This window comes from Chiloscyllium punctatum, chromosome 45, assembly GCF_047496795.1.
Source record: "Chiloscyllium punctatum isolate Juve2018m chromosome 45, sChiPun1.3, whole genome shotgun sequence".
In the NCBI taxonomy this organism is placed as follows: Eukaryota; Metazoa; Chordata; class Chondrichthyes; order Orectolobiformes; family Hemiscylliidae; genus Chiloscyllium; species Chiloscyllium punctatum.
Genome location: NC_092783.1, coordinates 28,960,781 through 28,977,421, shown reverse-complemented (window position 1 = coordinate 28,977,421; position 16,641 = coordinate 28,960,781). Strand labels below are relative to the sequence as shown.

The 16,641-nt window shown below is 45.6% G+C and overlaps 1 protein-coding gene across 1 annotated transcript in view; it reads right to left on the bottom strand.

Moving 5' to 3' along the window:
- Positions 1-1,114: 1,114 nt before the first annotated feature.
- Positions 1,115-16,641, bottom strand: part of shisa4 (shisa family member 4) — a 70,796-nt gene continuing 55,269 nt past the window's right edge. Inside the window, exons 5-6 of the mRNA XM_072563509.1 lie at positions 6,440-6,535; positions 1,115-1,585 (exon numbers count right to left, since the gene is read on the bottom strand). Coding sequence (XP_072419610.1) covers positions 1,560-1,585; positions 6,440-6,535 — 122 coding nt within the window. The 3' untranslated portion in view covers positions 1,115-1,559. The remainder of the gene's footprint in view (positions 1,586-6,439; positions 6,536-16,641) is intronic.

Here is a 16,641-nt window from a genome sequence, read left to right as displayed (position 1 = left end):
ATTGCTCATACCTGCACACAGACTTGATTTTCACACACATATACCCTCGAATCTCTTTCATACACCCAGGCTTTCTCACACTCATACATATACACACACCTACTCTCACACACCCACCCACCAACTCTCAAATACATACCCTGATTCTGACACTCACACACAACCACACACTTCCGACTCTCACATTCAGATTCTGACACACACACACTGACTCTCTCACGTAGACACATTCCCCAATCTCACACATACCCCCAGACTCAATCACTCTCTCACACAGGTCTCCAGATTCTCAAACACACATACAAACCCAATCTTTCTCACATGTGCAGATCTGACTCTCCCTGACACACATACACCAATTATCATCTTGTACACGTATCATGCACATGTCTTCCACATACACCTTCTTACACTGCAGATGCTCAGCTTGCAGACATACGTAGACACATGAGAGTCAGTAACCAGGGAGAAGAGCAGAGCTTTACAAAGTGAGAACTGGGATCCCCCGTGGGGCTGAGAGTTGTATATCGTGAGTCAGCATTCTCCCACTGAGTTTAAACAGCTATGCTGCCTCTCTATCTTGTGCCCTTGCTACCACCCCACTCGGCCAGTCTCACAGCCAGCCCACACACCATTCTCACAGTTCTCGTTGAAGGATCATTTTCAAGCCTTGCCACGGGGTTGCAGCAACAAAAAGTACTGGAGTAATTGTGGACTGAACACACAGACACAAAAAGACAGAAACAGACAGACTAGGACACAGACCCCGATAGAGACACCCTCAGCACACAACATGATACAGACACTGGCACAAGTACACTCACACACCAACATAGGCACACTTACACACAGACTCCAACTCAGACACACATACACATTCTTACATATACAGACCCTAACTCAGACAAGCTTACAAAGACACAGACCCTGACAGAGACATACGCACACAGACACACTTATAAACACATACATTGACCCTGCCACAGACATACCTCCACACACAGACACACACTCCTCCTGTGTCCACACCCACTGACTACTCTCTCTCTCTCACTCACACACACACACAAACACAGACTATGGGCCTCACCCTGTAATCAATCATTCAGCCAAATTACACTTTGAATGAACCCTTTTATAGCACAGTTGACATCAGAGCTGCATTCCATCAAACATATCAATGCTTTCTTCATCCAAATAATACTGATATTATTACACTGAAATTAACAGTGAATAACAAATTGTATGAAACTGTAGAACCCAGGAATACTACTTCAGTTTCTACTGAAAGAGGTCAATGGCACAGGGTGAAATAACAGCCATAAATAAATAAGTAAACAACTACAGATAAACTTTCAGCTTAGTAAGGGTGGAAAATAACACTCGGCATAATTTGAATTTCAAAATTAGAAATCTCAAAAAACAAATATATGGCAGCCATGCAAACGATGTTTTCCAGCTAATGGGGTCCTATCAGACAAAACTGCAGTATCCCAGTTAACTAGAGACTGGAGCTGTGGAGTATGGGAGCGGAGTCTGGCAGCTGTTCTTCATTCCAGCTACGATGAGGTGTACGGGGGAGCAGCTACAAAAGCAAACAAATCAGACAGTTTAGATTAGCGTTCAATGTAGCGAATTAGCATCATTAAGAACGATGAATCTATGGATCCATACATTACCAAGATCACAGCCGGCGAATTTAACCTGAAGAGCCTTTGAGAAAAATGGTCAAAAATAGAAACTACAGAAACACGCAAGGCAAAAAGAAAGGGATTTCTAAACCAAACTCTTAGCGAATTGTTAACTGTCTGGTGGAATGCATAAGTTACATTTATGTTATAATAATTAAGCTATATAAGGACTATACTTTCGATCCCTGAACAAGACCAACATCCTGACATATCAACAATAAAATGTTAAGAGTTTTGACAGAGACTCCCACAGGGTACGCACAAGCTTCCTGATGTATTTATTTTGGAAAATCAGGACTGTCTAATCAACGTGTTTCATAGCACCACTCTGAATCTGCAACATGAAAGGCTCTGAAATCCAACACTGATTGGACTTGACTGTACAGATCCCAAAACCACACAGTACCCCAAAACAACTTTTAACATTGCAATCCCATTCCCCAATGCCCCCCTTAAAAACCCTGAATGCCCCAAAGGAGCAGTAATTTTATTGGGAGTTATCTACAAACCCCCCACCACCACCCCAGTAGCAACAGAGACATGGAGGAGCAGACTGGGAGGCAGATTTTGGAAAGGTGCAGAAGTAACAGGGTTGTTGTCCTGAGTGACTTTAACTTCCCTAATATTGACTAGAACATCCTTAGTTCAAATAGTTTGGATGGAGCAGTTTGTGTCAGGTGTGTCCAGGAAGGGTTCTTGAAACAATACGTAGATAGGCCGATTAGAGGGGAAGACAGATCGGATTTGGTGCTTGGCAAAGAACCATGCCAAGTGTCAGATCTCTCGGTGGGAGAGCATCTCGGTGATAGTGATCACAACTCCATGACCTTTACTATACTAATGGAGAGGGATAGGAGCAGATGGTATGGGAAAGTATTTAATTCAGGGAGGGGAATTACAATGCCATTAGACAGGAACTGGAGCACCTAAACTGGGAATAGATGTTCTCAGGGAAATGCACGACCAAAATGTGGAGGTTGTTCGGGAAGCACTTGCTGCGAGTGCCGGACAGGTTTCTCCCACTGCGGCAAGGGAGGGATGGTAGGTTGAAAGAACCTTGGGTGACAAAGAATGTTGGACATCTCGTCAAGAGGAAGGAGGAAGTTTACTTAACATTGAGGAAGCAAGGATCAGATAGGGCTTTAGAGGGTTACGAAGTAGCCAGGAAGGATCTGAAAAATTGACTTAGGACAGCTAGAAGGGGGCATGGAAGAGCTTTAGCAGGTAGGATTAAGGAAAACCCTAAGGTGTTCTACACCTACGTGAGGAATAAGAGGTTGGCCAGAGTGAGGGTAGGTCTGATCAGGGATAGTGGAGGGAACTTGCGCCTGGAGTCTGAGAAGGTAGGAGAGGTCCTTAATGAATACTTTCCTTCAGTATTCTCTACTGAGAGGGACCTTGATGTTCTGAGGATAGTGTGAACAGATTGATATTCGGAAGGAGGATGTGCTGGAAATTTTGTAAAACATAAGGATAGATAAATCTCCTGGGCCAACTGGGATATACCCTAGGTTACTACAGGAAGCGAGGTGATGATCTTTGCATCCTCACTGTTCACTGGAGTACTGCCAGATGACTGGAGGGTAAAAAATGTTATTCTCTTGTTCAAGAAAGGCATTAGGGATAATCCTAGGAATTACTGACCAGTCTTACATCAATAGTGGGCAAATTATTGGAGAGGATTCTGAGAGACAGGATTTATGACTACTTGGAAAACCATAGTATGATTAGAGAGAGTCAGCATGACCTTGAGAGGGGCAGGTCATGCTTCACAAGCCTTATTGAATTCTTTGAGGATGTGACAAAACACATTGATGAAGTGGATGTGGTGTACATGGATTTTAGCAAGGTGTTTAAGAAGGTTCCCCATGGCAGGCTCATGCAGAAAGTAAGGAGGCAATGGATACTGGGAAATTTGACTGTCTTGATACAAAATTGGCTGGCCCATCAAAGACAGAGGGTGATGGTAGATGGAAAGTATTCAGCATGGAGCTTGGTGACCAATGATGTTCCGCAGGGATCTGTTCTGGGACCTCTACTCTTTGTGATTTTTATAAATGACTTGGATGAGGACGTGGTACTCCCGCGAGGAGGTTGAGCAATTCATCAACTTCACCAACACATTCACCCTGACCTTAAATTTACCTGGACCATCTCTGATACCTCCCTCCCCTTCCTGGATCTTTCCATCTCCATTAATGACGACCGACATTTTTTACAAACACACCGACTCCCATAGCTACCTGGATTACACCGCTTCCCACCCTACCTCCTGCAAAAATGCCATCCCGTATTCCCAATTCCTCCGTCGTATCTGCTCCCAGGAGGACCAGTTCCACCACAGAACACACCAGATGGCCTCCTTCTTTAGAGACCGCAATTTCCCTTCCCACGTGGTTAAAGATGCCTTCTAACGCATCTTGTCCACATCCCGCACCTCAGACCCCACCCCTCCAACCATAACAAGGATAAAACCCCACGGTGCTCACCTTCCACCCTACCAACCTTCGCACAAACTAAATCATCCGCCGACATTTCCGCCACCTCCAAACAGACCCCACCACCAGGAATATACTTCCCTCCCCACCCCTTTCCGCCTTCCGCAAAGACCGCTCCCTCCGAGACTACCTGGTCAGGTCCACGCCCCCCAACAACTCACCCTCCTATCCTGGCACCTTCCCCTGCCACCGCAGGAATTGCAAAACCTGTACCCACACCTCCTCCCTCACCTCTATCCAAGGCCCCAAAGGAGCCTTCCACATCCATCAAAGTTTCACCTGCACACCCACCAATATATCATTTATTGTATCCGTTGCTCCCGATGCGGTCTCCTCTACATTGGGGAGACTGGACGCCTCCTAGCAGAGCGCTTTAGGGAACATCTCCGGGACACCCGCACCAATCAACCACACCGCCTCGTGGCCCAACATTTCAACTCCCCCTCCCACTCTGCCGAGGACATGGACGTCCTGGGCCTCCTTCACCGCCGCTCTCTCATCACCAGACGCCTGGAGGAAGAACTTCAACCCCAGGGCATCAATGTGGACTTCACCAGTTTCCTCATTTCCCCTTCCACCTCACTCCAGTTCCAAACTTCTAGCTCAGCACTGTCGCCATGACCTGTCCTACCTGCCTATCTTCCTTTCCACCCATCCACTCCACACTCCTCTCTGACGTATCACCTTCATCCCACCCTCCCCATCCACCCACTGTACTCTTTGCTATCTTGCCCCACCCTCCTCCCTGACCTATCACCTCCATCCCCACCCCCAATCACCTATTGTACTCTATGCTACTTTCTCCCCACCCCCACCCTCCTCTCATTTATCTCTCCACCCTTAAGGCACTCTGCCTGTATTCCTGATGAAGGGCTTTAGCCCGAAACTTCAATTTTCCTGCTCCTCGGATGCTGTCTGAACTGCTGTGCTTTTCCAGCACCACTCTACTCCAGAATCTGGTTTCTAGCATCTGCAGTCATTGTTTTTACCTTGGATGACGAGACAAGTCGATGAAGGTCGAGCAGTGGACATGGTGTATAAGGACTTCAGCAAGGCATTCGATAAGATTCCCCGTGGTAGGCTCGTTCATAAAGTCAGGAAGTATGGGATACAGGGAGATTTGGCTATCTGGATTCAGAATTGGCCGGCTGACAGAAGGCAGAGAGTGGTTGACAGATGGAAAAGTATTCTGCCTGGAGGTCAGTGTTGAGTGGGGTCCCGCAGGGCTCTGTTATTGGGCCTCTGCTCTTTGTAGTTTTTATAAATGACTTGGATGAGGCGGTTGAGGGGTGGGTTAGTAAATTTGCTGATGACATAAAGGTTGGAGGTGTCGTCGATAGTATCGAGGGCTACTGCAGGCTGCAGCGCAACATAGACAAGATGCAGAGCTGGGCTGAGAAATGGCAGATGGAGTTCAACCTGGATAAATGTGAAGTTATGCATTTTTGGAAGGTTGAATTTGAATACTCAATATAGGATTAAAGACAGGATTCTTGGCAGTGTGGAGGAACAGACAGATCTTGGTGTTCAAGTGCAAAGGTCCCTCAAAGTTGCCACCCAAGTGGATAGGGTTGTTAAGAAAGCATATGGTATTTTGGCTTTTATTAACAGGGGGATCGAGTTTAAGTGCCGCGAGGTTTTGCTGCAGCTCTACAAGTCGCTGGTGAGACCACACTTGGAATATTGTGTCCAGGTCTGGTCACTCTACTATAGGAAAGACACAGAGGCTTTGGAGAGGATGCAAAGAAGGTTTACCAGGATGCTACCTGGACTGGAGGGCTTGCCTTATGAAGAGAGGTTGACTAACCTTGGACTTTTCTCTCTGGAGAGGAGGAGAAAGAGAGGTGACCTGATCGAGATATACAAGGTAATGACAGGCATGGATAGAGTCAATAGCCAGAGGCCTTCCCCACGGCAGGATTGACTGGCACGAGGGGTCACAGTTTTAAGATATTAGGAGGAAGGTATACAGGAGACTTCAGAGGTAGGTTCTTAATGCACAGAGTTGTGAATGCATGGGATGTATTGCCAGTGGTGGTGGAAGCAGAGTCATTTAAGTGACTGCTGGACTTGCACACGGACAGCAGTGAATTGAGGGGTGCGTAGGTTAGGTTATTTTATTTTAGATTAGAAATAATCCTCGACACAACATCATGGGTTGAAGGGCCTGTGCTATATGTTTCTATGTTCTATGTTGTATTAATTTTATAAACCCTGAGCTCTTTGCTTGTAATAACAATTCAAACTTACCTGTAGCATTGTAGGCTGGAGCTGCTGGGTATGGGTGATATGATGCTACAGGCGTGTTGGCAGGATAGCCTGGCTGCATCGGGTAATTGTGCATCACTGTACTCACACCATGGAAAGAAACAAACACTTATTAATACAACTGAAAATAACACACATTTAGATGCTGCCTTTAACAATTTTAGGATAACTGAAAGCCAGTATGTGCACAGTAAACTCCCTCTAACAGTAATCTATTTTTGTAATGTTGATTGAGGACAAATATTGGTTCCAGGGATAGCTTCATTTTTCAAAACAGGAAAATAGCAGCAGTGGACCATTCAGCTCCTCAAGCCATTCTGAGTCATGGCTGATTTTCCCTGTGCTATCTCCACATCCCTTCATACTATTACTATCGGGAAATTGATCAATCTCTGTCTTGAACAAACTCAATGTCTTAGCCCTCTCTGCCCTCGAGGGTAGAGAATTCCAAAGGCTGCCTACAATCTGAATGAAGAAATGTCTCCTCTTTTCAATCCCAAATGGCTGTTCCCTATTCTGACACTATGTCCTTTGGTTCTACTACCAGTCATGCAAAATATCCTTCCTGTACATAACCTGTCGAGTCCTGCCAGAATTTCCGAAGTTTCAATGAGATCGCCTCTCATTCTTTTACACTTACAGAAAAACAGGCCTAGGCTCCCCAGTCTCTCCTCATAAAACAATCCTACCATCCAATTAGTCTGGTGAACCTTCAGTGCACTTCCCCTACGCCAGGTATATCCTTCCTTAGATAAGGAGACCAACAGGGTACATAATACTCCTAGTGGGCTCTACCACAAGCTGCTCCAAAACACCATCTCAAAGTCTTTCAGTGAATTCCTTTTCTTGAGATCTATAACCAACCTGATATTCTCAGTCCACCTGCATATTGAAGACCCCATAATTATTGTCATAGTGCCCTTCATAAATGCCTTGTCTATCTTCTGATTTCTTTTCTTCCCCACATCCTGACTACTGCTAGGAGATCTGTACATAACTCCTATCAGTGTTCCTGAACTCTACCCACAGCTTCTACATATTCTGAATCTGTATTACTTCTTGCTGTTGATTTAATTTCATTTCTTACTAACAAGGCGACCCTGCCCCCTCTGCTCATTGGCCTGTCCTTTCAATAAGATGCATATCCTTGGATATGTAGTTCTTAGCCCCCATCATCTTGCAGCCACATATCTGTGATACACACAACATACCTGCCAACTTCAATCTGCGTTACGGGCTCATTGACCTAGTTATGTACACTGTGCACTTCGGTCCTCAGTCCTGAGCTGACTGCACCCCTTCTCATGACCTTCCTATCTGCTGTGCCTGAAGTTAGATTCCTGACCCTTTCCACACTCTGTGCCATTACAAACAAACTTGCTGGAAAAGCTCAGCAGATCTGGCAGTATCTGTGGAAAGAAATCAGACTTAATATTTCAGGTCCACAGACCCTTCTTCACAACTGTCCTACTACTTGCTTTGAAAACTATAATAATCCTTGCTGAATGTCCCCCCCACCCTTTAAGTTTTTCCATAATTCTCCACGCAACCAACTAACCTCCCCCTCCACTCAACTATTTAGTTTAAAGCCCTATCCACTAAGGAAAAATCATGCCTGACAAATCTGCTAGAATTCTTTGAGGTAACAAATAGAATAGATAAAGGAGAACCAGTTGATGAAATAAACATATTCAATAAAGTGCTGCATAAAAGAGTAATTAAATGGCACGATGGCTCAGCGGTTAGCACTGCTGCCTCACAGCGCCAGGTATCAGGGTTCAATTCCAGCCTCAGGCGTCTGTCTGTATAGAGTTTGCACATTCTCCCAGTGTCTGCACAGGTTTCCTATAGATGCTCCGGTTTGATCCCACAATCCAAAGTTGAGCAGGTTAGGTGGATTGGGCATGCTAAATTGCCCTGTAGTGTTCAGGATGTGCAGGAAGTGTGGATTAGCTATGGGAAATGCAGGGTTACAGAGATGGGGTGAGTCTGGGTGGGATGCTCATTGGAGGGTTGTTGTGGACAAGATGGGCTGAATGGCCTGCTTCCACACTGTAGGGTTTCTATGATCTACTTAATAAGGCAGAAGGGGGAAATGATGGGGTAGTAGTATTATCACTGGATAGGTAATCAATACATTTAGATAGTATTTGGGTTCACATTCCAACTTGGCATAAGATGGAATCTGAATTCAATAAAAATTTGGAATTTAGAAGTCGAATGACGAAACTATTCAGGTGACATGATGGCTCAGTGGTTAGCACTGCTGCCTCACACCGCCAGGGTCCTAGGTTCGATTCCCACTTTGGGTGACTGTCTGTGTGGAGTTTGCACATTCTCCCAGTATCTCGTGGGTTTCCTCTGGGTGCTCCAGTTTCCTCCCACAGTCCAAAAGGTGTGCAGGTCAGGTGAATTGGCTATGCTAAATTGCCCATAGTGTTCAGTGCTTTAGTAAATGTAAGGGAATGGGTCTGGGTGGGTTACTCTTCAGAGGGTTGGTGTAGACGTGTTGGACTGAAGGGCTTGTTACCATTCCGTAGGGAATGTAATCTTAAAAAGATTTTCTGGCATCAACCTCGGCACTGGAAATGACAATGACAAAACCGGCCTTGTCGACACTGCATTGCCCTCCTCCTAACATTTGGGGGCTAATGCCAAAATGGAGAGAGCTATCTCACAGACTAGTCAAGCAAGAGACTGACAGAGTCATACTCACGGAATCATAACTTACAGACAATGCCCCAGACAACACCATCACCATTTCTGGATATATCCTGTAATACCAGCAGGACAGACCCAAGCTGAAGTGGCAGCAGCACAGTGGTATACAGTTGGGAGGGAGTTGCCCTGGAAATTCTCAACTTTGACTCTCAAACCTTTGCAGTCTGATGGCACCAAGTTAAATACAGGCAAGGAAACTTCCTGCTCATTACCATGCACCTCCCTCCCTCGGCTGATGAATCAGTACTTCTCTGTGTTGAATAATACTTGGAAGAAGCACGAAGATTGGCAAGGGCACAGAATGCACTCTAGGTGTGGGATTTTCTTTCGTTAGCCATGGTTAGCTCACTTTTCCTGTTTCTTTGTGCCTTAAAGGAACATATTTTTATTGTAAATCATATATTAATTATTTATATACTAGCTCATCCATTGTCATACCCTTTAATGTATTTTCCCAAGCCACCACTGCCAATCTATTCTCATCCCATCAGAGCTCCCTTTGTTCAGAATTTAACATTTTCATTTTGGATTGAACTACATTATCTCCAAACTTTATAGCAGAACCTAGAACAGTTCAGCACAGGAACAGGCCCTTTGGCCCATGACACTGTGCCAAACATGACACCAAATTAAACTAATCCCTTCTGCTTGTCCTTAGTCTATATCCCTTCATTCCTTGCACATTCACATGATTATCGCGAAGCTCCTTAAATGCACCTTTCATATCTGCCTGCACCACCAACCCTGGCAGCAAGTCCTAGGCATCTATCACACTGTCTAAAAAACTTGCCCCCCCATCTCCTTTGAACTTTCCCCTTTTCACCTTTAATGCCTGCCCCCTAGTATTAGACATTTCAACTCTGGAAAAAGATTCCGACTGCCAACCCTATCTACACATCTCATTATTTTATAGACTTCTATCAAGTCTCCACTCAGCTTCCACTGTTCCAAAGAAAACAACCCAAGTTTTTCTAGCATCTCCTTTTAGTTCATACCCTCAATTCCAGGCAGCATCCTGGTAAACATCTTCTGCACCCTCTCCAAAACCTCCATGTCTTTCCTGTAATGTGGCGACCAGAACTGAATGCAATACTCAAAGTGTAACCTAATCAAAGCTTTATAAAGCTGCATGATGACATCCTGACTCTTGTACAGTTAGTTCTAATATAACATGATTGTTCCATTCTCGTGCAATCTCGCGTCTTAAGAAAATCGCACAATAGCCGCACCTTTTAACTAAGGGGGCCCAACTTGCGTTACAGCCAATACAGGTAAGGAAAGTTCACATTCTGCAAATAACGGGCTAAACCCTTTAATCACCTTGAAGCCAGCTCATGTTGAAGAAACGTGCTACAGCAGATAGGCAAGCATGCTATAGGCCTTCTTTCCCACCCTATCTACTTGTTTGGCCACTCTCAAGGAGCTATGGACTTGAATCCCAAGATCCCTCTGTACATCAATGCTGTTTAGGGTACTGCCATTATCTGTATACTTTAACGTTTCATCTCCCAAGGTGCAGCATCTCACACTTGTCCAGAGTAAACCTCAACACATTTCTCCACGTAGATCTGCAACTGATCCACATCTCACTGTAACATCTGACAACCTTCTACATCAATCTTAATGTTGTTTGCAAACTGACTAACACACCCATCTACCTTTTCATTTAAGTCATTGATATGTATCACAAACAACAGAGATCCCAGTATGGATTCCTGTGTCATGGACCTCCAGACTGAAACACACCCTTTCACCACTACTCTCTGCCTTCTCGAGGCAAGCGAACTCTGAATCCAAGCAGCCAAGTCACCGTGGATCCCATGCATTGTAATCTTCTGGATGAGCCTACTGTGAAGGACCTTGCTGAAAGCCTTATTAAAATTCATGTAGACAATATCCACTGCTCCACCCTCATCAATCACCTTCATCACCTCCTCGAAAAATTCAATCAAGTTAGTAAGACATGACCTGCCACGCAAAAAGCCACGCTGACTATCCCTAATTAGGCCATGCTTTTCCAAACGCATGGAAAATCTATCCCTAAGAATCTCTTCAATAGTTTCCCAACTACGGATATGAGACTCACTGGTCTATAGTTTTGTGGATTATTCCCACTTCCCTTCTTGAACAGGGGAACAACATTAGATTTTTACTAGTCCTCTGGGACTTCTCCAGTGGCTAAGGAAGATACAAAGATCTTGGTCAAGGCCCCAGCAAACTCGCCTCTTCTCTCTCTCAATAACCTGCAGTCGATATGACTGCGCCCTGGGAACCTTAGTGCTCTTAAGAGACCTGACACCACTTCTTTAGAAAATAGAACATAGAAAAGTACAGCACAGAACAGGCCCTTTGGCCCACAATGTTGGGCCAAGACTTAAACCTAACGTAAAATATAGTAACTTAACCTACGCACCCGTCAACTCACTGCTATCTATGTGCATGTCCAGCAGTCGCTTAAATGTCCCCAATGACTCTGCTTCCACCACCACCGCTGGCAACGCATTCTATGCATTCACAACTCTCTGCATAAAGAACCTGTCTTCTTTGTACCTTCCTCCTAATATCTTCAAACTATGACTTCTCGTACCAGTCAATCCTGCCCTGGGGAAAAGTCTCTGGCTATTGACTCTACCTATTTCTCTCATTATCTTGTATACCTCGATCAGGTCTCCTCTCTTCCTCCTTCTCTTTCTCGAGAGAAAAGTCTGAGCTTATTCAACCTTTCTTCATATAAGGCAAGCCCTCGAGCCCAGGCAGCATCCCAGTAAACCTTCTTTGCACCCTCTCTAAAGCCTCTGTATCTTTCCTATAATCGGGCAACCAGAACTGGACACAATATTCCAAGTGTGGTCTCACCAGGGTCGTATAGAGCTGCAGCAAAATCTCGCAGCTCTTAAACTCGATCCCCCTGTTAATGAAAGCCAAAACACCATATGCTTTCTTGACAACCCTATCCACTTGGGTGGCAACTTTGAGGGATCTATGTACTTGCACACCCAGATCCCTCTGTTCCTCCACACTTCCAAGAATCCTGTTTTTAATCCTATATTCAACATTTGAGTTCGACCTTCCAAAATGCATCACTTCACATTTATCCAGGTTGAACTCCATCTGCCATTTCTCAGCCTAGCTCTGCATCCTGTCTATGTCGCGCTGCAGTAGCCCTCTATCAACCACACCTCCAACCTTTGTGTCATCTGCAAATTTACTAACCCACCCTTCAACCTTCTCATCCAAATCACTTATAAAAACTACAAAGAGCAGAGGCCCAATAACAGAGCCCTGCGGGACCCCACTCAACACTGACCTCCAGGCAGAATACTTTCCATCTACAACCACTCTCTGCCTTCTGTCAGCCGGCCAATTCTGAATCCAGATAGCCAAATCTCCCTGTATCCCATACTTCCTGACTTTATGAATGAGCCTACCATGGGGAACCCTATCAAATGCCTTGCTGAAGTCCATATACACCACATCCACTGCTCAACCATCGTCGACCTGTCTTGACACCTCCTCAAAGAACTCAATAAGATTTGTGAGGCATGACCTGCCCCTCACAAAGCCATACTGACTGCCTTTGATCACACTATGCTTTGTCAAATAGTCATAAATCTTATCCCTCAGAATTCTTTCCACAACTTTGCTGACAACAGACGTGAGGCTGACTGGTCTGTAATTGCCAGGGATTTCCCTATTACTCTTCTTGAAGAGTGGAACAACATTCGCCTCCTTCCAATCCTCCGGTACGACTCCCGTGGAGAGTGAGGAGGCAAATATCCTCGCCAGCGGCTTAGCAACCTCCTTTCTCACTTCCCGGAGCAGCCTTGGATAAATCTGGTCTGGCCCTGGGGACTTAACAATCTTAATGTTTTCCAAAATTTCTAGCACATCGTCTTCATCAATCTTGGTCTGGTCAAGACTGTATCCCAGCTCCTCTAAGTTTTCATTTAGAGCAAGTTACCTTTCCTTGGTGAAAACCGAAGCAAAAAACTCATTTAGGGCTTCCCCTATCTGCTCAGACTCCACGCGCAAGTTCCCTCCGCTATCCCTGATCGGCCCTGTCTTCTCCCTGATCATTCTCTTCTCTTATTCCTCACGTATGAGTAAAACACCTTTGGGTTCTCCCTAATCCTTCCTGCCAAACCTTTCTCGTGCCCCCCCCCCCCCAACCGGCTCTCCTCACTCCATTTCTGAGCTCCTTCTAGTAAGCCTGTAATCCCCTAAAGCTGTGCTAGATCCTTATTTCCTCCACCTTACATAAGCTGCCTTCTTCCTTTTGATGAGAAGCTCCTCTGTTCTCATCATCCAAGGTTCCTTAATCTTACCCCTTCTTACCTGTCTCAGAGGAACATATTTGTGCATCACTCGCAACAACTGCTCCTTGAAACAGTCTCCACATGTCTGCTGTGCCCTTTCTGTGGAACAATTGTGCCCAATCTGTACTTCCCAACTCCTGTCTGATAGCGCCATAATTTCCTTTTCCCCAGTTAAATATTTTCCCTCAGCAACTGCACCTTTCATTCTCCAAGGCTATGCTAAATGTGAGGCAGTTATGAACACTTTCACCAAAGTGCTCTCCCACCGCGAGATCTGACCCCTGTCCTGGCTCGTTGTTGAGCACCAAATCCAAAATGGCCTCTCCTCTCATCGCCTGTCTACATACTGAGTAAGGACGGCACGGTGGCACAGTGGTTAGCACTGCTGCCTCACAGCGCCAGAGACCCGGGTTCAATTCCCGCCTCAGGCGACTGACTGTGTGGAGTTTGCACGTTCTCCCCGTGTCTGCGTGGGTTTCCTCCGGGTGCTCTGGTTTCCTCCCACAGTCCAAAGATGTGCAGGTCAGGTGAATTGGCCATGCTAAATTGCCTGTAGTGTTAGGTTAGGGGTTTGGGTGGGTTGCGCTTTGGTGTGGACTTGTTGGGCCGAAGGGCCTGTTTCCACACTATAAGTAATCTAAAAACAAAGGAAACCCTCCTGAACACATCTGACAAAAACGGCTACAACTAAACCATCTGCACTTAGGAGATTCCAGTTGAGATTGGGAAAGTTGAAATCACCCAAAACAACAACCCCGCTACTTCTGCATTTTTCCAGAATCTGCCCGCCTCTGAGATCTTCAATCTCTCAACTGCTCTAGGTGGTCTGTAGACAACCCCCAATGCGGTGGCTGTTTCCTTGCTGTTCCTAACTTCCACCCATACTGACTCAGTAGACAAACCTTCCTCAACAACATTCGCCTCTGTAGCTGTGATTCTTTTTCGATTTCAAAATGATCTAGTATATTATCGTGCTCCACACTAATCGCACTGTTCACCATGTCCTTCTCCTGGGCGAATATTAATGCAATATACTCATTTAGAATTTCGATCACATCCCCTGCCTCCAAGCACAAGTTCCCTCCTTTATCTTTTGAGTGATCCTACCTTCTCCCTAGTTAACCTCTTGTTTTTAATGTCTGTATAGAATGCCTTGGGACTCTCTTTAACCCTACTTGCCAAAGTCATTTCATGGCCTATTCTTGCTCTCCTAAGTCCCTGTTGATAAAGTGTGGCGCTGGAAAAAGCAATGCAGGTCAGGCAGCATCTGACGAGCAAGAGAGTTGACGTTTCGGACTTAACCCTTCATCAGGACTGGGGAGGGGGAAGGGGGCTGAGAAATAAATAGGGGGAGGGGCACAGGGCTTAGGGAAAGGTAGTTGGGATGTCGATAGATGGGTGAAGGTCGGAGATGATTGTGATAGGTCAGTGGAAAATGTGGAGCAGATAGGTAGGAAGGGAGATGGATAGATAGGTCAGGTCGAGGGTGGAGCTGAGTGAAGGGTTGGATCTGGGATGGTGTGGGGGGGGGGGAGGGAGATTTGTAAACTTTGTTGAGGCTGTGTGGTTGTAGGCTCCCGAGGCGGGAGATGAGGTGTTCCTCCTCCAGTTTGTGGGTGGTCTTGCTTAGATGGTAGAGGCCCAGAATGGACATGTCATCGGGGGGAGTTGAAATGGGTGGCTACAGGAAGTTGGGGTCGTTTGATGCATGTGGACCAGGGATGTTCCCTGAATCATTCAGTGAGTTTGCACTCAGTCTCTCCGATGTAGAGGAGACCACATTGAGTGCAACGGATGCATTAAATGAAGTTTGAGAATATGCAAGTAAATTTCTGTCGGATGTGGAATGATCCTTTGGGGCCTTGGACAGAGGTGAGGTTGGGGGAGGAGGGGGTACAGGCAGATTTTGCACCTCTTACGGCAGTAGGAGAAGGGGCCAACTGTGGAGAGGGGATGAGTGGTGAGTATGGACGTAACAAGGGAGTCAGAGAAGGAATGGTTCCTATGGAATGCAGATAGGATTGGGAAGGGTAGTGGGGTCTGATTGTCGGTGGCAAAAATGGCAAGTGGATGATACACTGGATTGGGAGATTAGTGTGGTGGAATGTGAGGACCAGGGAGATTCTATCATTGTTGCGACAGGCAGGGGGTTGGGGTTCAAGGGTGGAGGTGCGGGAAATGGAGGAGTTGTGATTGAGAGAGCATTGTTAATCACAGGGGAGGGGAAATTTTGGTCCTGGAAGTAGGAGACATCTGGGATGTCCTGGAGTAGTATTGTTCATCTTGGGAGCAGACATGGCGGAGGTGGAGGACTTGGGAGTAAGGGATTGTGCTTTTACGGTGGTGGTGGTGGTGTGGGAATGTAGTGAAGGTAGCTGTGGGAATTGCTGGGCTGGAAGTAGATGTCAGTGTTAAATCAGTTGCCAGAGACAGAGAGGTCCACAAAGGGGAGGGAGGTTTCATTATTATGGTTTATTTCTTTCTTAAGAGGGGAGGTGCTATGAAGTCAAAAGTGTGTATGGTCACTTTAAGAGAGAGGTGTCTTTTCTGAGTTGAGAGATTGTGACAACACATGTGTCTATGACTAGCTGACAGGTTCAGTGTGTGCTGGAACTGATACTATATAACAATCAGCTTGGGGTTGTGTTTGATGTTAAAGCAATTGGATTTGAATTTAACCAATTAATTTAAATTATGCCCAGGATACCAAAAACCAAATGACTTTGAATTTGACTATATTGACAACATTGGACCAATGAGAGGGTACGAGTCTTGGAAAGATAAAAAAGGGCATTTTGAAAATTAGTCAGAGCCAACTGCCATCTGAAGCAATAAACGTCTCAATATTCTCAAAGAAATCTCTCATAAGGCATAATCTATTAAAGACACCAAGAAATTTTATACAAAGACACGCACAGTAAAAAAGAAGAAAATCACAGGAGATGACCCAGGGAGAAGACAACAGAATCAGAAGGACGGAAGGAAGTAGGAGATTTGGAAGACCAGAAGGAAGACAGCATAAGAGACTGAGAGATATGGAGATTGAAAGATTAAGTTAATTTTTAGATTAGATTAGATTAGTTTACTTAGTGTGGAAACAGGCCCTTCGGCCCAACTAGTCCACACCGACCCTCCAAGGAGCAACCC